The sequence below is a fragment of the Hippocampus guttulatus genome, chromosome 8 (genome assembly GCF_054856545.1).
Source record: "Hippocampus guttulatus isolate MCC_2025c chromosome 8, RoL_Hgut_1.0, whole genome shotgun sequence".
Lineage (NCBI taxonomy): Eukaryota > Metazoa > Chordata > Actinopteri > Syngnathiformes > Syngnathidae > Hippocampus > Hippocampus guttulatus.
In genome coordinates, this window is record NC_141268.1 from 9,984,494 (window position 1) to 10,006,501 (window position 22,008).

Genomic DNA, 22,008 nt, shown 5'->3' on the forward strand with positions numbered 1-22,008 from the left:
ACAGTATTTAATCCTTCAATGACATGGTGTGTGTCAAATTGACCCATTAGAAAAAAGTAACGTACTCACCCCCGCATGTGGCGTATTGCACCATTGAGTAAAGGAATCCTCTAGTTATGTTGCCTTTCAGATTGGCCATCAAAATTTAAAGAAATGCAATTTTCACCACCCTGAGGGATCCTGTCAGGGTCAAACTGACCTACTTTAAAAGTTAAAAATCTCAGAAAACATGCAACAAAAAAAATGCCCTAGGTTAAAAAAAAAAGAAAAAGTCTGCTGGCCTTGTTTTCATAAAATTTTAAATGACTAAACATGCTCCGGTGTGGGTCACTTGGGCATTAGATATTTTTTAAACCAAAACAAATATTTCAAAAAAAAGCTAAAACTTATGATGACATTCGTTTTAATGTCGTTTTTCAAACTTTTTTTTTTTTTTTCATTTTTAAAATTTCACTGGGTCTCGTTGACCCATTTTCAGTTAGTTATATTTTTGGCGAGCGGCAAATGAGACTTCAGTGTTTCATTTGACTATCAAGTTGCTCAATTAGTGTTGAGAATGGCTTCAATCGCATTTGTAGCTCAGAAGTCCCATCTTGTGGTTAAAAATACGAAGTGCATGCATAAAAATTCATTGGGTAACACTGTTCAATGGTTCCGTCAAGTCTTGTTCAGTTACTCCCTGTGTGGAACTGTTCGTTTGTTACCCAAGGAGAAGGCCTTGACTCAAAACTGCTTAATTGAATTCAAAGCGATAATGAAATGCAGTTTTCGCAAAGTTTGCAATTATGGAAGAAAAAAAATCATTTGGTTGACAGTTGCTGAAGTGTGTGTATGTGTGTGTGTGGTTTTCTTTTTACCAAATAATTGACACTCGTTAAACTTCTATTTGAAGTTTGTGGTTTGGACGGTAACGTGTCTGTCGCACCCTCAGCTCTCGAAACTATTTGATGATACCGTTTAACCTAGATTTGTTTTATCAGGCAAAGCAGACTTGTTTAGGAGTATCTTTTGGCTTGCCTCTCCCTCCAAACAAGCTATGATGAGCACAAACCCGCCGCTCTGTCTGCGTGTAAAGGAGAGCTGTGCGCAGCGGAGACGTGCAAATATATATAAATTTAAAAAAGCGTCATAGAAAAGTATAATACTGTTCTGTTTGGCAAGATATTAGCACATTTGGATTATTTTGTAGATTTGTGACATTTAAGTGTTCGGAAATTAATAATAATCGATCTTCTTCACCCCATACATGATCGGATTGGAAACATCTCTAGTCTTCTTTTTTTTTTTTTTTTTTTTGCCTGTGCAGAGGCTTTATTCCATCTTACTGGTGTAACAGTGAAGTGTGCTGAGAGCTAAAATGACCTCAAAGCTGCAAAAACAGTCCGCACAGATAATTTTGTGGCCTCATCACAACTGGTGAGCCTCCTCAGCCGCTTGGATGCACAGTTCCCCCATTCATTCGTTGATATGATCCCATATTAGGCTTCAAGTGAACAGTACGGTGGATGATGTCATTGTTCAGAAAATGTATGATTTATTGTGCAGCTTTATTCAAGCAAACCAAATTTAAATACGGTACGCTCATTCATAACATGCAGGGGTGAAAGAAAATAGGATCAGTCAAGAAAAAAGGACTATTGAGTGAAATAAGGAGTCATTTTTCAAATAAGTACGTGAGGAGACAGGAAAGTTTAAAAAGGCGTAGATTTTATGAGCCTGGAAATCCAGACTCAATGCTCTAAGATTTTATGCTTAAGTTTATTTAAAAGAAAGATTTATTTAATTCCCATAATTTAAAAAAAAGGAGGAAACTTGTATTTTCCTCAAAGAGAGTATCTTCTTTTTTTCTTTTTACAAGAATAAATTGAATACAAAGTCTCTAGCATGCAGGGGGAGATGTAACAGAGTCAAGAAAATGAATGGGAAGGTTTTGTGTCATTACAGGAAGCCCCAAATACTTCCTTGTATTTGGGGAAAAAAAACAAAGAAAGCACAAGTAAAAGCTCCCTGATAGCAAATAGCATTTGTCATGTTTTTTCTTCCTTCACTCTTGTTGCTGTAAGCTCGGGTCACAGCAGTCAAAAAAGTTCCAAGTTCTCCCCCATTGCCCAAAGCACAATGGCAGCCAACACTCACATGACACTGATTAGGGCGCAGACTTGGGCGGCTTGAAGAGTCCCGTCCTTCGGAAGTGCCGCACGATGAACGGCACAGACACCAGCGTGATGCTGATGCGCACGGGCGCAAATAGTTTGTGAACGGCGTAGGCCAGGACGAACGTGCTGGTCCCCGCCGCCATCTTGGAGCGGATGACGGCCTCGCTGAAGCCCAGCTTGCTTAGCACGGACGCCATGTCGATACCGCTAGAGAGATGAAGGCACACAGCTGGTTACAGTTCTGTCGCATTTGAACACTACCATGTTCAAAGACATCACCCATCTATGTAAGAGGGGAACTCAGGTTATTTTTTTCGGAAAATGTGGAAATTATTTTCAAAACTTATTTTTAAGAGATTTTTTTTCTGTTCTATTGAAAGCAGATGTCGCCGACCAGTATTGCAAACGTCGGATGTTGACATGCATCTCATTTTTAAAATGTGTATTTTTCAACCACGTGATTTAAACAGATGTATTGTTAAGGGGAAAGGGTGATTTTATATTTTACTTTTTGATCTTCATCAAACCCTCTCCCCACCCCAAAATAAAAATGTTGGAAAAAAGTGAATTTTCCCTCGAGAAAAGTTTTCATATACAGTCATTTTTTTTTCTCTGTAGCGATGAAAGCAATTGTAATCATACCTCACACAAAATGTCAATAGGCATCTACTGTATCTCGTGATTGTAGGATGCTGCATTTGTTGTAAAAGTGGATTTCCTTTTTAAGTTGTGTTTTCAAATGATTAATTATTAATGATTATTATTATTTTCAAATTATTAAATTATTATCGTCACGGTATTCGACTGCTTAGCACGTCCGCTCGCTTCAGAGTACAGAGGTGCAGGGTTCAATTCCGGTTACTGTGTGGAGTTTGCATGTTCTCCCCGTGCCTGCGTGGGTTTTCTCCGGGTACTCCGGTTTCCTCCCACATTCCAAAAACATGCATGGCAGGTTAATGGAGCACTCCAAATTGTCCCTCGGTGTGATTTTGAGCGTGAATGGTCGTTCGTCTATGTATGCCCTGAAATTGGCTGGCAACCGGTTCGGGGTGTACCCCGCCAACTGCCCGAAGACAGATTGGATAGACTCCAGCCCCCCCCCCCCCCGCCCTTGTGAGGATAAGCAAATTGGAAAATGGATGGATGGATGGATATTTACAAACCAGATGTTGCTGTCCATCAAGTTGTTTTCTTTATAGCATCAGGCGCCGACGCATTGAATCCTGCATCAAAAGTGCAGTTGCGGCAATATCCTGTTTCAGTGTGTTGTTAAAGGCAGAGAAGTTCAGTTGTGATCATTTGTGGAATCTCTCCGAGAAACGGGCGAGTGACTGTTAACTGTTATCAAGCTGGCTGTATGGGCCAGCTTTAATCAGCCAAGTACAAGGCAGCAAAGTGTTCAACGTGATAATGCGACATGGTTGTGGGTGACAATGCCTTTTCCGTGGGAGGCTTATTATCAGCTGTGTGAGAAAGACCGCAGGCTTCCCTGCTAATCTCCTGCAAATCTCTTTGCTATGCTAGCTGCTTGCACGCCGTCAGTCAGTCTACACACGCTGAAAGGCTCGACTGTTTTGTTATTCAATTAAAACATGTAGAAATATTTTAGGTTCTCTGTGTTTCCTCTTGGTTCCAAAACAAAATAGTTTGACGATATTCTGTCCTGTGTGAGAACTACAGGTTGAGGACATTTTTCCACTTCCCACCGAACTTCATACTTCGTGCTGTCATGTGCTGCATTAATAAACTCAGTGCATCCTTGCAGCAAGTAAACTACCCCCAAAACATTTTTTTAGAAGCACTTTAAAGATGTTTTGGGAATGAAACTTTGACAACTTGAAGAACTTTAAACATCACACAATAAATAAGAATTGTCATGAAAGGGGAAGTCAAGTCAAAAAGGTTCTTGACTTTTTTCTATACGCCTTCACTCGTGTTGACACAATATTCAGATTAATATTCTGTTTGTAGAATCACAAATGAAATCAAACATGTTGCCTTTAAAGAGGTGGTAGTTTATTGTATTTTTTTATAAAAAGGAGGATCTTTTTTTAAGTGGTATAATTTAGACCAAAAACATATTCAAATATTTTTTAAAGAGAAAAGTTTCTTTTTGTGTGATTTTTTTTCTTTTAACATACATTATCGTTTTGAGTTTTTTTTAATGTCGATTTTTTTTACCAATATTTTGCTTTTAGCAAAGTTCTGTTTTCCAAGATTTTTTTTTTTGAAGAAAAAACATTTGATTTTGTGGCCAAACTTTGAGAAAAAGTTCTACAATCTTTGAGGGATTTTCTTTTCAAACCAAAAGGAAAATGTAGTGCATAACTTGTAGAAAGGATGTTAATAACAACCATAAAATGGTAATATTACAACCATGGATATATATGATGAGGATTGCAAAAAATGTTAGACTTCACTATTACATTCCCATCAAATGTTTTGTTATTCTATATTCTCCAAATGTTTGAATAGTTGTCTTTGGGCACTGCGTTTGATTGGCGACGAGTCCAGGGTGTCCCCTGCTTTGTTTGCAAAATGTCTATTTTGTCGCATCAATGCCATCATCAGTATATTTAGTCAAGTCTGCTTTATTGTTAAATATGCTCTATGGGCAACATACAGCACAGATTAAATTTCTTTACCCTCAACCACAGTGCAAACGTGCAGTGCATTGAAACACACACAGCAAAGAAATTAAAGGTATAAGGCCCGTTTTGGAGAAAATGTTAGAAGAGGCAGAAAGTTACTTTGTCACCTAGAAATGAGGATGTAGAACATTCCCAGAGACATGAGGGAGATTCCCACGTGGAAAGAAACGCCCACAGCTCCGTATTCCTTGAAGACCTTTTTGAGTTGCTGGGTCTTGTTTGGCTTATTTTCCTCCGGCTCGGGTTCCCCGGGGGCTTTCTCTCCAGGTGGAGGAGTTTGCGGGGCTTCCTTTCGATTGTGTTCGTCCTGGACAGGATGAAATGAAACACAATGAGAAAGTACAGCAGAAAGTACGATGCAAACACAATTCGTTTAGTGATGCCGGTTTATGTCAAAGTTGTTATTTCCCCATAAAAATGTACGTTGTGATTGCATATTATTGAAATTAATAGTGTTTTAAAAATGAACATTGAAAAATCAAACATTTTTAGACACTGCCCCTTTGAGCTTATATGCAATACATTGTAACAGAATCATTAAGTTGTTGTTTTTTTGGGATGATCCCATGTCTTAGTGGTGGTAATGTTCAAACTGTTCATAATGATACAGTGGTTATAATATGTACTTTTTAGGAATAACACCTGCCTCGTTTTTGATGATGCTACTGTATTTTAATGTTGGTCCTGACGGTGTTACTTTGAGAGCTAAGTATTTTTTAGGTGGAACTTAGTGTGAAATCCACTGGTATAGTGTGCATTGGGGAGCTTGGCGGCCCTGTCGACAAACCACGATTGAGAAAGCCAGCGTGGGCGAGGCAGCGGGCCTTCTGCTTTTCGGAGAGGCCACTGAGGCCAGACTCAAACTAAAGGGGGGGGGCGGGCAGTGGCCCAAGGTGGGTCATGTGAGTGGGCAGCCACAGAGGATGTATGGGAGGAAGAACAGTGGGACCTCTGTGACTGACAACAGCTTCTCACAAACACACAAGTTGAGTCAGAGTGACACACATACAGAATCACTCGCACACCTCCACCCTGAGGCCGACAACCTCCTGTCAGTTGCCTAATATTTACTTTTTGTCTTGTTTTGTTCATTGTTCTATAAGTGTTGTTTGTACATGCTGTGCGTTACACTGACCCATGGACACTTTTGGTGCACCAAAGCCACAAACATAAAATGGGGTAAATACCATAAAAAGGTGCCAATTACATGACGTGTTAAAAAAAGCAACAAAAATGTCCTTTCCTCAACACTCCAGATAGCTCAGCAATTTTAATATCACTTAAAACTCTTTTCCAAGCCCTTTCCATTGAATACCTTTTTTTTTTTTAATTATTGTTAAATGGAGCATCCTATTTTCTTTAGCTATCTAATTTAGGATTTAGACTATTCATATTGGCAATTCTAAACATGTTTTGCAGGGTTAATTCGCAAATAAAACGTTTGCGTTGGGGTTAGACCCAAAAACACGGGTTCACGCTGCTCATTCAAAACATCTAGTATTTTGTAACTGCCTTTTTTAAGTAGTACCTAGGATATAACTATAAAACGGGGGAAAAAAGGAAACGGAACTCTTGAAACAATCGGTACTCCATGTTACGTCATAGTCGTCGCAAACATCGTGGAATAAATTGGCAGGTGCGACGTGTGGACACCTGCCAGTTGATGACCATTGCGCATGTGCGGCCTGGAGACGTTTCAATGACGTAGGGCGAAGGTACAGTACTCTCTTACCACTGTACTTTCCCTTTCTCGGGTGCACCATTTTACCTCCGCGTTGTCCGTGTCGTCCATGCCGGTGGTCTTCTTTGGGACGGCCACTACGGTAGAGAGCCCGCGGTCACCAATTGAAAACGAAAGCACTGGCTCCGCCAGGCCGCCGCGGCGCTTCAAATGACCCCAGTTCGGGATGAGAAAACCGTCGTGGTGGTACGGTTCGGGTCGTCGTCCCCCGAAGTGTGCGAGTGTCGAACCCACGCAACAGATCCGGTCTCGGTGAAAGCCCCTCGTTAACGTCAACGGGCTGGAGTGTGAGTGGCGGAGCACACGCGCCGTCGTCCTCGCCGCACGACTCAGAAACATGGCCGTCGTGCCGCACTCAAAACGAGTTTAGTGGAGTCCAAAATGTTGACGTTATTAGTACTAGATAACGCGTAGCGAAGGTCCAAACATGTTGACTGTTGTCCCCCCACCTCCTTGTCATAACTGGCTGCCCCCACCAGCAGTTGATCTTGCTGACAGGCAGGGCGCGCAACCGCAGACTGTCCTGGAGGAGGCTCCCGTCAAAAGAACAAAGCGTGCTGTGAGACGTATGTAACATGCGTGGTTAGGAAAGGCCTCTAGGGGGCGCTGCTGCATTTCTCATCAAAGGAGGTACATGTACAACTCCATTAACTGGAAAAAGCGAGTTGCAGACCTCATGCGCGAGAAAGTAAAACAAAAGCTCCCAAATGAACGAGCGGTCATTGAAACGTGTGATAGTACCAAAGTGTAAGCTTACCTGTACTCCAGCTTGTAGGTATAATTTCAAAGGCTTTAACCCTGAAGTGACAAATCAACAAGTGCACTTTGTGGCATGTTTAACTGCACTCATGGGAGTTATACGTTTGAACGTTGGTAGAAAGAGAGCAAGAACCAGAGGTCCAAGTTCATGCTAGGATGGGGTGTTGAACAGAGGCGTCGCCAGATCCCTTTTACTGGATGGAACACGTGCAAGTATCAGAAACGGACTGGCTAGTAAAGCTGGAGCGGGGGAATAAACTTATTAAATTGCAGTGTTTTGTGAAGATGTTGCAGCTGCCACCTGCAGTGTTTATCGACATTTATTAATTTGCGACCTACACGAGATGGATGCTTCCTTTACGTGATGGTCTAAAACACTTAACGTGCGTGTAAAAAAAAAAAGCTTAACATGGCTTAATGTCAGAAAACCATGACCAATCACCACAAAAGTTTATGTGCACAACACCGCCTACCTAAAATCTCAAATATTGGTGTGATTGTTTTGATATTTAAAGAGATGAATGTGGGCATGGGTGGCGGTACACATTAACGATTGGTCATACTTTTCTGACATGAAGCAACATCAAGCTTTTTTACGTTTTAGACCCTCTTCCTTTTCCCTGCCCAGCATGTCGTGTATCGAGCAGCACTGGCAGGGTGGGCCCCACTTCCAACACATGATTTAAATTGGTCTATATCAATTTGACTAAAAACTGAATTTTTCTGCTTAATCCGTGTTCAACAAACACAATATTATTCAAAATACGGTGTGTAGGCCTATAGCGGGGGTGCGTAGAGCATATTGGAAAGAGCATTTTTGACTTGAATTCCCCTTCAACATAACGTGGATGTTTTTGGAATATGTGACATGCACCTCCAAACAACTTCCCGAACCCTCAAATCCAGATCATCCAACCATGAAGCAGACCTCCTAAAGAAATGCCCCACTGTGCATTGACTTTGTATATCTGATGATGAGAGATGATCACCAAGGCGCCGAAACAACTGGGACATCTTAAAAAGAGTGAAACTGTTGCCCAGAAACACATTCTCCTCCATTTGGCCACACTTGCTGTTTGAAAGTGCTCTATAAATACTGTTGACTTGACACTTCTTACTTTTTTATTCCAGCAAGATGTTCAATAGCGACACTGAAAGTCCCCCACCCACCTCCCTCAGGTCACCCGATAGGAATGCCATTCATATGTAATTTGGATTTGTGAGAGCCTTCTTCTTCTCATCCAGTCATCCATTCGGTGGTCAGGACTGCAAACAACTCCTTGCACGAAACGCTTTGCCGTCAACTTGGCTTTGCTCTCCCACTGACGCTTATCCATGTTGGCCTTCAGCGAGGCGTAGGATGAGGCCCTCCGAAGGCCCGGGACTGCGGCCAGCTGGCCTTGCACTACAGCAGCAAGGTCACGCCATGCAGAGGGTGTGCTCCGCGTCGTGTGTTTGCACTTGCTTTTGTTTCCGTGCCTATTAACCTCAACTTTGCCTGGCACGCGTTCCAGAAGGAATTTGTCAACATTGACTCCGCAAACATCACTTAGTTATGTCCAACCTGATGTCCTTATTTGAGCAGTGACTGAGTTTGTCCTTCTAGTTTGCTTTACATCTTCCCGAGAAAGTCTTTTCTCACGGAGGAGACATTTTGTGCTCGCTATAACGTGAGACGAGTGTACCTATGGCAACCTGACCAAAGGCCAGAAAATGTTGGATTTAGGGCATAAGCCACTGTGCCAGAATCAGGTGAAATAGGCGGTACGCTACTCCATTGATACAACCGGATCAAACGCTGATAGTTGCTGTCAAATGTCACAGTTACTCAAACAATTTTGACTTGATATGTTGTGAATATGGCATCATAGTGAACAAGTGGTTAGCATATATATATATATATACAGTATATATATATATATAGGGGGGGGCTCAAGTCAATCAAAATTTGTCTGAAGTCTTCAATTCCCTTGCCAAAAAACAGCGGATTGTTGTCATCGTCTACTGTATGTGAAATTTTTCAAACACTTGAAGAGATCGAGTACATCCAGTCAGACGAGACCGTGAGCAATTCTCAAAATATACAATTTATTCAAAATATGTGAATGCAACCCTCAGTATGGTCTAGTTTTTACAACATCATCAGTAGTTTTTCATTTGTATTCTTTTGTCCATTTTTGGACACTTGTTGATAATCACGCATATAACTACTGTGTATTTTTTGAAGGAATTGGACAACTTACTCCACCGCAGCAGCTTGACGCTTAGTTGGCATGTAATAAAATCAAAACAGACATTTCAGGACCAAAAAAAAAAAAAAGAATGTACGCAGTGGTGGAATACATTTAAACACTGACACCTGAGTATACTTGGCAGGCAGATGATGCACATAAAGCAGGATTACCCAAGTGGATTGTTAAGTGTATTTTCTTACGTTATTTTCCATTAAGACACCGATAACCACAAAGACAAATGCAGTTCGTGGGAATAGACTAAATTAGTATTTACAAATGAATCTGTACAACTCATTGACACTGTACAAGGGAGCGTGGGGGAAATGTGGATTTAAAGGAACAGATTACACCTAAAGTAGATATCCTTTTTTGAAAGGAAGACTCTTTGGCACTGGTGTGGAGATGAGGCAAACATGTATGGTACTGTTTTTGATACGTGACAAACACTGTACAGTAACGATAATGTGGTCATTCGTTAACCTGTCAATCAAGCAAATTTACTCACATGGCCATCGCTAATTGAAACAAAGTCGGTTGAGTAAGAAGGACATTGGATCGGCCAAATTCCACAATGTCACAGCAAGGGTGTCAAGCCAAACTCCCGACACTCCCTTCTGCCATCCTGTGTGTGTCGAAAGCAATCGTGGCTATCCGACAAGTATTTCATACGTCATCTAGGCGGAATTTACACTGCAGAGCCAAATGCCCGGTTCTGTACAGTATCTGATCTTGTTGACTGTCTTTTATTTCAATGTTTAGGTGACACATTTCCTATTTGACTCTGTTTATACTGACGGGACGCATACGATATCCATGTGCGAGAAATGAAATTCTGACTCTGATGTAGCAATTTTGTAGTATTTGTAGGGATCATTTGATGATTAAAGCTGTCGCTTTCGTATGAAGAAAAAAGGTGCTTTGCTGACTCTTCTCTTTATCGTAACTCGCACTCCACACACCATCCACAACAATAAATACACTTCAATGTAGGAACACATAAATCATGTCATAAATAAAGAAATGTACAGTTAACCGTTTTCACTCTCAAGTTACCTCAAAGCAGATCATTACAAATATAATTTGGGGGCAGATATACGGTATACAAACGGACGGTGGCTTGTCAAAGTACAAAATAACACGTATGGCATTCCTTCCCTTTACGCCATTCAAAGCACTAGTTTTGCTTCTTCTGATATGTTGAAATCCATGAAAAATGTCCGACACCATGACTTTTCCTTCATGTAAAAAAAAAAAAGACTTGGGTGACCTATCTAAAAGTTCACTCATGTACAGTGCAACCTCCAAAGTCAAACACAACCCCCAAAAAATAGTGGTACAGTTTGGAATTCAAAGTGAATTTTCTTGGCCAAATAGATAGTGGTGCATTGGCTAATGAATGCGCCAATGTACAAGTTTTCTAATCTGAGGCTTCATTTTAGTGAGCATCTCAAGGACCAACTCCAACCAGTGTGTTTTATTTCTTTGGCTTTTTGGGAGGTGGCGGCTGGTAACGTTGCTGACAGGAAAGGGTGTGGCTTCACAGGATGGCGGGTTAGATTGGGTGGGACAAACTGCATTTTGCGTTCGCATCCCGTTGTTTGACCTGCTGGTTTTATTCCACAGGCACAGAGAATTTTGCAAACGGAGACCAAGACAACCTCTTTTGTATTTGTCAAGTTCCAAAGGGGAGCTCTTGTAATTTGAAATGCCACCGTCAGGCAGACGCCGATGACAGCACATTGTACAGCTGCTCTTTTTCGGAGTCCATCCATTCATTTTATGTAAGGCCTCACCTAGGCCCTGGGTGAGCTGGAGATTTCTGTCATGTTTCACATGAACAAGTCACTTTGAAAACGTTGCTTCCGTGTACGGTCATGAAACTGCCGGTAACGGGCTCCATTTGATTGGTGAAATGGAGTCAAATGTGACTCGCTACGTTGGATTCGTGAAACAGTCATGTGACAGAAGTCTCTCTGACAAGCCAAAATAGATTCTAAGATACAATAGACGGAAGTCAACCACTGTGCCGGAACAGATCGACTTTGTGTGACTTTGGAGGTTCTGCTTATTTTTGTTTAGTCTTTTTCTCTGGGTCCTTCAAACACAAATGTGTCTGAGAGATTTTCTTCAGATTGCTGCCAAATTTGAATTCTTCTTGACACGTACGTAACACAAAATAGCGATTTCCCATCATTGCATCTGGGCGGAACATGGTGGTGTATTTTTGCCCACTAGCTCCCAATCTTCATGAATTATATAAATAAAAGATTCAGCCCCTTGAAGCCAGTTTTCACAAGGCAACAACATTCACCGCATCTGTCATGAGTAGACCCACAAAAACGTCAGGAGAAGCAATGCCCAAAAAAACACGGGAGGTCTGCTTAAGGAAAAAAAAAATGGTTTGAAATGTGAACATCTTGGACGTCAACCAGTGTCTTTCAGATCGACTTTGGAGGCGCCACTTCTACCTTGAATTATCTTCAGCTGTCCAACTTTGTGTTTCTTCCACGTGTCAAAAGGCTCAGTTTGTTAGCCTGCTACACCTGCAGCCTCCCTTCATGGGGAACGTCCACATTTTTGAGGGACAATTTCTTTACTTTCCGCGGGCTCCTCTGTGCAAACACTTGCAGTTACTCGATCTTGCATTACGATGGCGCTATGACACGCAGCAGCAGGTCCGCGACTTGGGCTGCTCTTCGTCGGCAGGCTGCCTTAGTCTGAGGAGTGGCGGGTCGCCGCTGGCCGGCGTATAGAACACCGCGCTGCCGTTGGACGACACCAATGGCATGCGGGGGTCATCCGACATGGATTTGGCATCGTTGAAAGAGTCCATGGAACCGTTACCCAGGTGACCATTGAACAGGGGGTGGTTCAACAGCTTGGCCGCCGCCCGCTGCTTCTTCAGCTCCGACAGAGTCTGAGCTCTCTCGCGAGGTAAAGTTTCGTCCTGGCCGCACGGGCTGTTAGCGGGCGTGCTTTTGTCCACCGCTGCCATGCCATTGGAAGGTGGCTGGGGGGGTGTGCTTGTGGTTGTAGAGATGAGGCCATTGTGCTTACTGCTGCCATCTTTGAGGATGGTAGGCAGCTTGGTCTGGTCAGATGGATCGGTTGCTTCCACGGGCTTTACCTGGACATTGAGCAGAGTGTAAATCAAATACATTGAAAATTCAGTCTCTGAAGCCAGTATGGTTTCGCAACATGAATTCTCATCCTTTATCTTTCATGTTGTCCTTGGGGACAGACTAGTATCCGCTGGCACCATGTTTTCTTTTTGTTTTTTTTTAGGACAATGCAGATTATTCACCGTAGTGTAAAGGTGTCCACGCTGGAGCTAGTACAGTGGCAAAATCTCTCTCGTCGCCCTTCCTCCTGTGTGGGGGTTGTGTGTAACTGCTCACCACTCCCCTCTCTGCTCGGCCGACAATGAGGGGGAAAAAAATGTCCGGCCTCTCATCATTAACTTCAAAGAAGTGGCTTGTTTAGTTTACCACAATCTTCATCTCTGCAAATAGCCAATCACATTGCTTAAAAGACCCCTCAAAAAAATAAAAGCTCATTACCGGTGACGGACTGTTTTAGCGATTATTGAAACCTTGACTGCGTGGAAAGCAGTCAAACCGGGAATGGCAACACTCCTCCATCTCGCCCTTCACAAGATGATTGTCATCTGCTGGTTTTAGCTGTTGATCAACTCCAAACTCGTAAGGAGAAATGTGGTTGGTTGAACTGAGATTCACACGCAACACAAGCATGGCAAGGTCACGTCTCATCCTCATTCCCGTATCAATATCTTGAATGTTGATATCTTGATTTCGATACGATATGGATCACACAGTCCTCATGTGAATTGCGGTGAAGCCCTAAACAACATTATTATTGTTTGTAAGCAGAGGGGCTTGTGTTTGTCCAACAAGGCCAAAAGCACTGTGGCTGAACTGAGGTTACCTGAACGAGATTACAATCGGCACATTGAGAGAGCGAGAGAACATTAGAAGCTGCAGAAAATCGAATGTGCAGCTCATTAACGTCCTCCTTGCCGCTTATAATAGACTGTGACAAGCCCCCCCACCATCTTGTGTATTGTCCTCCTTAGACTGGAGATAAGACATCTGGCTCTGTTGCCAATCAGAAAGATTCTTTTTGACAGATGCTAATTATGAGATGACTCACATGCAGCACCTGGATGACCTCCTGGTCGGGATCTTTCTCTTTATCCTCATTTTCCTCCTCCCTGCCTCCCCTCCACACGATGGCCTCCGTCTCATACTCCTTGCGGCAAAGGTTGTGTCTGTCGGACAAACTGGCTCGCCTCACCACCTTCCTGCAAATGAGGAAACCTTGGTGAGAGCGAGTAATGACGCATGGCCAGTTTATTTGTACGCAGACACCAGGAATTTGCACAATGAACAGGAGATACGGCGTTTGCCATGTTTTTACCCCGAGCGGCATTGTGGCGGCGTGCTGTGGCTTCCTCAAACATCACAGAAATATGCGAGTTAGGTTAATGGGAGACACTGAATTTGTCAATAGCTGGGAATGTGAGAGCAAATACCCACTCGTTTGTTTTTTTTTCTATATGTGCCCTGTAATTCAAAATCAGGAAACTGAAATGATGGCGGGAGTTTTCATCAGCATGACTACTCAGGGTTACTCGTGGGTGTACATAGGAAAACATACTTCTGAATCAGATGTGTAACATAAATGTCACCTTAAATATGAACAAGGTTATACTGGAAGCATATGTTTGTCCCAAGGGGCCATGCAGAGCGTGAGCAGCCCGTGGGTTACCGATTACGCATCCCTGCTCGAACTTGTCCATAGATTTGGATATGAATGTGTGAATGATTGTCTATATTTGCCCTAAGATTGACCGGTGACAGTCCAGGGTAGACCCCGCTTATCTTGCCAAAAGTTGGCTGGGAAAGGCTCAATGACACCCGTGTCCCGAATGGGGAGAAGCTGTGCAGGATTCTATCCATGGTATGGATGTTCCTGGTGATTAACTGATGGACATTACAAGAAAATAATCAACTGTTGTGAATGTTTGTCTACATGTGCCCAGCGACCAGCTGATGACAAGTCATTCGCTGGTGACCAGCATCGGGTGTACTTGTGGTGAAAGATGTTTCCCTCATCGAAAGTCAGCTGGGGAAAAAAGCTGTTGAAAAAAACGCATAGGCATTTATTTCCACCCGAGGGATAACCATGTTTAGCGACTTCTACATGTTGAAAATTGCATACCTTTTACAAAGGTGAAATATGTCGTAGTAGTAGTAACAGCAGCGGCCAGCAGGTGTCAGCACTCACCCACGACTGCCAGCGCTGGACGTCCGTCGGCACAGCGAGGTCTTGTGTTTGAGCTGCGACTTCATGATGATGTCATGCTTGTGCTTCAGGTCCAGCAGAATGGCTCTGAACTCCTCATCCTCACACAAGTCTGAAAATGGAGGATGGAGGAAAATGTTAGCACGATACGATAGCGACGCATTTTTTGGCGAGGTGCGAGTATACCGATGGGGGTCTCGTCGAGAACGGTTTTGGCATTGAGACTAGCTCCGTGAGACACCAGCAGCTCAGCCACGTGCATCTGAAAGAGCAAAAGCGGTGTTTCACGTCGACAGTAAGGAGACTCTCTGAGCCAGTCGGCTTTTCCGCCGGCGTCTTGTCTCACCTGACCCCAGCATGCGGCTGCGTGGAGCGGCTGCCATCCGTCCGAGTCTCGCAAGTCCATGCGAGCGCCGCCCTCCAGCAGCAGTTCGGAGGCCTGCATGTAGCCGTTAGCCGCCGCGATGTGCAGCTGCAAAGAGCAAAAGGATAATAACTATTCAATGACCCTGCCTTAAAGCAGAACATTTCCATACGTCCCCTTTTGTTCAAGTTGCATTTGTTTTCATTTGCTGAATTCCGTTTTACCTCGTCCGACCCCCCCTAACTTTATTGTCTCTCTCTCTCTCTGTAGATCAGACAGACTACTCAGGAAGGGAAATCTTCCAGTGACACAAAAAAAAGCATTTCTCTTGAAAACAAAAGATTAGCCTGACATAACTTCCAACAATTTCCGCATGCACTCTTTTCTGGGCTGTCGCCAAAAGATTCTGGCACGATGTGTTTTGTTTCATTGCGCTGGATAAAGATTAAGCAAAGGATGCACAATGCAGGAGGGATAAATCTTTCAGATTAACAAGGAGGACTACAACCATCTCATGGAGGTTTCTAAAGCTGATACATAAATAGGGTGACCTGACCTGACATCCTCTCTTCACCAGACGTACACTACAAAAGAACTAAAAAGTGTCCAAAGCATTTGTAACGTGATTTCATTCTTTTAAAAAAAACTGTACATAAACATTCAATATGATTTTTTCCACAGCAAACATGTGAATAATGGGAGGGGGAAAAAAACATACGCCTCACCAACAAAAAAAAATATTGGGGGGGGAAAAAAAAAAGAATATGTGAATTTGCGGGTGCCAAACTGCTGCATGTGTCGATTGATTGATTTATATATTTTTGAGGTAAGTTGAGTGCTTCAGAAGTTTGTTGACATATTATTGTTTCATGAAACATGAAATGTTGAAGCTACAGATTTGTCTGCATTGTTCTACCAGTAATCGGACTCATGACTTACTGACTTTTTGTCACATTTTTTGGGGTAGATTTTTGTGAAGATGATGTAGTGAACACTAAAAAGACTGCCAAGTCAAAGGAACAGCTAACTGATGTAGATAAACAATCATTCATATGAATTCATGGTTCATTTACCTTTCTTTTAGTTTCAGCCTAACCTACAAAACGAAAACATTTGTGTATGATGAATCTGATATTGTTTATTGTAATACAGATGACCGTATTTTCCACACTAAAAGGGACTTCGGAGTATAAGGTGCACCTTCAATGAATGGCCAATTTTAAAACTGTTTTCATATGTAGGGTCCACAGTACTGTATTATAAGGCGCATAGCTACAATAGTGGCTGAGGTTGTTATGCATCCACTAGATGGAGCTACGCTAAACGGAATACAATACAATCATCATATATATATATATATATATATATATATATCTTTCACAAAGGCTGCAGTTGGAACAAAGCGCTTTACAGAATATTTAAAATACTACATCCAAGAAATCTGAATATTGATCCATATATATGGTGCATCGGATTATAAGGCGCACTGTCGGCTTTCGAGAAAATTGAATGTTTTTCGGTGCGACTCTACGGTAATTTGTTGCTTGTTTGTTAAACAATAGAGCGCGTTGGCAAAAATCACATATTTAATCACAACCATGATGAGAAAAACACCAGAATTAGATTCTTTTTCAAAATCATTCAGCCTTGGATAGAGGAGTAAATCAAGATGCAAGCTTGGTCACGGAGATGATTAAACTGTTAATTCAAGGTAGCACCTTACACCTTTCTTAAAACGTACCAGTGTGGCTCCCTGCGAGTCCTGATGATTGACTTCGTCGCCAAGCCTCACCAGTTCCTGGATATCTCCCAGCATCCTCCTCTCTGTGGACGCCCGGGTCTCATTGATCATCTCCTGGGTGATGCCTGCCAATCGAACACGCACGGACAAACACCGCTAATTGCCCTACTATTGACTTTGTCTTCAAAGCTTTCGTCTATAAGCGCGGCGTGTTAGCGGTTTGACAAGAGCCTTTTCGCACTTGATGTCGTCAAGGTTTTGACAAAAGGTCTGTGAGAAATAAGGAATATTGGGCCGACTCCACTTTTAACCAAATTGAATTCCAATCCAACGTCTTGACAGCAACAACTTAAAATGGAGACGGTCACGCGACAGCGCTTCCCTTCTTAAGAATCCCTCATCATAACAAATTGATCAATATCCACACAATTCACCAAAAGTGGCGAGCTGTCACATCTTCCACATCTGGATGATGTACAGTGGAATTCTGGGAAATTGAAAAATAAGATGGGGAGATAAGGCAACAGCAGTTGTGGCGCAACCAGGGTGGTCCACGAATAAAGATTCTCCTTGATAATAAATTCGAAATCAGCATGAATGAATGAGGAAAGACCATTATTGCAGGTGGTTTTAAAATAAAATCTGAGATTTCACAAAAATCCAATTTATGATTTGAATTCATCTATTTTCTCCCCCTTTGCCAACACAAAAAGTCAATGACGATCAAAACAACGTCTTGTTATAGTGTCATTATAAATTGCCGACACTGATTGTGCTTTTGTAAATATAATGATTTCAATAGCGCAGCAATCCAATATGAAAGACAAAACTTAAAATACTAGGTCCAAAAAATTGCTTCAAGTTTTTTTCTCCAAATGTATTTTTTGCAGGAATTTTGTATTTCTTACCCCAGTTAGGCATGAAGTGACCACGGTTGCCTAACAGCAGCAAGCTAACACTGTTCTAAAGCCTCCTCATTTTTTTCTCTCTTTACGTGATAAACGCCTTGCTTTAGAGTCACTTTTACCTTAATCTCATTAAAATGGAGACTTGATAGTGGTAAATGATTTATTTCAACTGATTTGATGATTATACTACATTCTCGAGATGTATGCTGGTCCTTGTTTAATCAGGACAAAGGCAACAACATCAGTTTAATAAATTCCATGTCCTAAATGATTGTCAAATCCTCTCATTTCCTATATGCGGGTGCTGAATTGGGTTAATCTAATACTATGTGACTCATTTTCGTACCACTGCAATGAACTGATGTCCTCAGATTAAGTGTCTTCTATCAACTGCAGTGTTTTTTTTTTTTTTTAAATTAAGACGGAGGGGAGCCAGTCTCCCTGTCGGTGCGTCGTCTCTGGAGGTCTTGCCACTTTTGGCAACACATTAGCATTGCCGCGCTCCTCTGTTTGATGCTCTTATTGTCATTGTTCTCACCTGCTGCCGCGCTATCTGCATGCCACAAAAGAGTCCGACTGAGAAGCTCCTTTGTGTTCCTCAGTACGGTATTTGGTGTCACATGTTCAACTAATCCCATAGTAGTTTTCCTTTGACAGAGCTTGGAGACTAAAAACCTTTCTTGCTCACCTGAGGGATTTTCAACATCAGCCAGTTGAGTAGGCGAGAGAGGACGTGGCTAGGTTACTTAGCTCTAAAATGTGTTTGTTATTCCTGCCAACCAAAATTCTCCATTCATGCATGCATTTTCTAATCAGTTTTTTTTTTTTTTTTTTTTTAAAGGGAGATAGTGCACCTCTGTTGGCCATGGCCGTCTCAATGATGTCCAGTGTTGGGTCGTCTTCACAAAGGTCGTACGGCATGTTCCCATCAGAGTTGACCGCCAGCAGATCGGCACCACTGTGGGAGAAAATGGCCGTCCAAATCATTCATGAAGAACCGTGACACCATGTCGAGCTGTGGGCATTGTTCATGTCATCTCACTGTGCAATGAGTATCTTGACGAGGCCCGCATGTCCACAGGTCGCGGCAGCATGAAGCGGTGTCCACAGCTCATTATCCTGAGCGTTGACGCCGGCTCCACGGTCCAGTAGGATCTTTACCATCTCCTCGTAGTTGTCTATGCAGCACTGTGCGGACAAGAGGCACAAGTGGGGTTAAAAAAAAAAATTGCCTTTTAAAATGACGACATTCGATCTAGGTGACGAGTTTACATTGAGCTGAGGCAGACCGCCCGTCTGTCCTCATCTGTTTTTTCTCAAGGTTACTTCCTGTTGTGCAGTCACTGCTGAGTTGCTGTATGTTTATCTGCGCTCTGGATGGATGCATTGGTTGTTCCTATGTTCGTACCAGTACGAGTAACCGTTATCAGGCAAGGATCAACAGAGAGGAATGGGCCTCCCCCCAAACTGTTCCTCCATTTTCCAAGAGGGAAAAATCATCTCTTGATATAAATCCACATATACGTGACAAACTAACAATGGAAGGATGGGTTCATTGAACTACGGATGCAGTGAATGAATGATGGTTGCAGCAATGGATGGATGGGTGGGTCGATAGCTCGGTGGGTGAATGGAATGATGGAGGAACGCGCGGCTATGTTGGATGGAATGATGGACAGGTGTGTAGATGGTTGGAGCGGTGGACGTGTCGATAGGAGGGTCAACAGAACGATGAGCAATGGATGGATGGATTGTTGAATGGAACAATGGATGGGAGGCTCGAATAATGGATTGATGGATGGGTGGATAGAAATGTGGGATGGATGATGGATGGAGGAATGGGTGCTTGGTTTGGGTGGACGCAAAGAATGGTTGACTGTGGCGATGGATGACGGCAACAGTGAGAGGAGCAATTGGTGACGGATGGACTGTAAGATGGTTGAGAGAATGATGGATAGAATGTGGACGTAGGGAGAAAACAACAGGTTGATGGAGTGATTGACAGGTGGAATGATTGATGATGATGGAACAATGAGTGAATTGGATTGGATGGATGGATAGATGGGAGGGGGGAATTATTGACTGGATGGATCGAACAAAGCACTATGGATGGATTGATGGTGAATGAACAAAAGACAATTGATGGACAAGTCACAGGGTTGATGTGTGGATGGAAAGCCGAGACGCCATCAAAGGTGGAAACAGTCAGTCAGTGCAGCCAACACTTTAAAAGCCATCATTGAGCACACATCAAGCCAATGCTCGAGTGACTTTTTGTCTTTTTAAGTGTGGCTGTGATGACAACTCTGGAATGCGTGTTCTCACTGAAAAATGGAGCAGGAGTCGTCTCCAACGGAGCTAAATTCATATTTGGCGCAACTCAAATGAGCAACGCCTCACTCATGTAAACCATCTCTTGCAGCAGTGAGCTTTTTGCAGATTGATGAACGTTTTTAATTGCGCAACATCTGTCCATCAAGCTCCCATGACGCCGGTAACGCTACACTACATTGATGGTATATTCAAGCAGATATGCCATCAAAGTTAAGTGTTGCTCCCGGAAACAGATGCCCGTTTATCACGTTTGTTTTAGGGAGCCACCAAAAAGAGAGAGGACCAGTTTTTCCTCTCAGGGTTTTTCCATTGACACCATCAAGCATGTTGTGACGTGCAAACTCACAAACACCCAATATAGAGTCAATTATGCATACCAGAGAGTAATGATCCAAAAGGTCCATGGCATGCTAGGTCGCATCATGTCAACCAGCGGTCCCCAATGCCCCCCCCGCCCCCATACACAATTCATCCCGATCAGGAATATACAAAAGCACGCCGCATTTGGCATCGAAACCGAAGTTCAGAACATTCAGAGAGACTTCCATCCAATTTTGGCGCCCCCTAGAGTCCATGGTGCCCTCAGCATTTTCCTATCACACCTCATGGGCAAGCCAGCCTTGCTTTTCATAACCTATAAAAATACCAACTACAGTAAACAGCTCTTTGTGGGAGATGCAGCTGAATAGGGAAGGGTGAACTCCCCACTAAAAATGTTCACAATTGCCTATATTCATAGAAACTTTCAAATAAACTACAAAAACAGATGGAGAGAAAAAAAATCATGAATAGGTGCACAATTTGCGATTCACATATCCGTCACGATTCACTACTTCATCGTTCGTAACGAAGAAAGAGTTGTTAGTAATATATGGAGTTTTGTAGCCTCAGCTGACAAGGCTGTGCAGATACTATAAGTGTGTGTGTGTGTGTGTGTGTGTGTGTGTGTGTGTGTGTGTGTGCGCGCGCGCAAAAAAAAATCATTAAAAAAAAGATCATTAGACGAGACATGAGAGGAAATTAAATTACTGCACAAAGCGAATCACATATTGCAATAAGAACAGATAAGAGGCCCACAAAACAAAATAACAATCGACTGGAGACGGGAGTTACACAAACAGAATATTGTATTATAACTGATTGTTGTGGTCCGCATGCAAACGACAAATGCGAAAAAACTGCAGTCCAATTTTAAAAGCCGATTCATACATCACAGAGCCCCAGTCATGAATTTGTAGCAATCATTTTTTTTCAAATTAATTACATTTCTTTCATATTTTTTTGTACTGTAAGGGAAATTAACATTTGATCCACCAATGATAATTAGGGCCAAATGAAAGAAATATCACACGAGAATAAAGTCATACATCAAGCTTAGTGATTCAAGAAAAGAATGACAATGTTAGGGGTAAAACAGGTAAAAACTTGTCATACATTATTTTGATTTTTTTTTAATGGTTACAATAAATTGTTGGAATATTTTAAGGTGTTTTGCGGGTTTAAAAAAGGAATTGGAAATAAAAAACAAAAATACATCTTAAGTCGATGGAAAATGTGTTAACATTGATAGGAAAAAGTTCACAACATTAGGAGAGGAAATGTGAATGTTATAGAAATACAGGCCTAATTTTAAGTGGGACCATTATTAATTAAAAAATAAAATAAAAATTGAATTTTACAAGATCTTTATATTATTTCGAGACTCCACTTGCTTGTTTTGACATTCCCTCATTAATATTATAACTTCATGGTCCTACATAGTGCAACTCTTACCATTGACATTTCATACTCTGAA

At 42.3% G+C, this 22,008-nt stretch overlaps 2 protein-coding genes and 1 long non-coding RNA gene across 5 annotated transcripts in view; 1 reads left to right on the forward strand and 2 right to left on the reverse strand.

The window, feature by feature from the left end:
• Positions 1 to 1,511: 1,511 nt before the first annotated feature.
• Positions 1,512 to 7,096, reverse strand: mims2 (mitochondrial inner membrane scaffold 2). The gene is made up of 3 exons (XM_086117037.1): positions 6,576 to 7,096; positions 4,915 to 5,114; positions 1,512 to 2,363 (listed from the first exon to the last, which is right to left on the reverse strand). Exons 1-3 carry the CDS (start codon positions 6,885 to 6,887, stop codon positions 2,147 to 2,149), a joined length of 729 nt encoding a protein of 242 aa, XP_085973163.1. The 5' UTR covers positions 6,888 to 7,096; the 3' UTR covers positions 1,512 to 2,146.
• LOC147201071 (uncharacterized) lies at positions 6,378 to 10,457 on the forward strand. The gene is made up of 2 exons (XR_015101554.1): positions 6,378 to 6,522; positions 8,439 to 10,457. It is a non-coding gene; the product is annotated as an uncharacterized LOC147201071 (long non-coding RNA).
• Positions 9,379 to 22,008, reverse strand: part of ppp1r16b (protein phosphatase 1, regulatory subunit 16B) — a 64,676-nt gene continuing 52,046 nt past the window's right edge. For 2 of the 3 annotated variants that reach the window (XM_086117033.1, XM_086117035.1), the window contains exons 4-11: positions 18,922 to 19,067; positions 18,734 to 18,837; positions 16,972 to 17,096; positions 15,213 to 15,338; positions 15,053 to 15,128; positions 14,849 to 14,978; positions 13,712 to 13,862; positions 9,379 to 12,668 (exon numbers count right to left, since the gene is read on the reverse strand). In XM_086117033.1, the coding sequence (XP_085973159.1) occupies positions 12,198 to 12,668; positions 13,712 to 13,862; positions 14,849 to 14,978; positions 15,053 to 15,128; positions 15,213 to 15,338; positions 16,972 to 17,096; positions 18,734 to 18,837; positions 18,922 to 19,067 (1,329 nt within the window). In that variant the 3' untranslated portion in view covers positions 9,379 to 12,197. The remainder of the gene's footprint in view (positions 12,669 to 13,711; positions 13,863 to 14,848; positions 14,979 to 15,052; positions 15,129 to 15,212; positions 15,339 to 16,971; positions 17,097 to 18,733; positions 18,838 to 18,921; positions 19,068 to 22,008) is intronic. The other variant, XM_086117036.1, reaches the window with a different exon arrangement.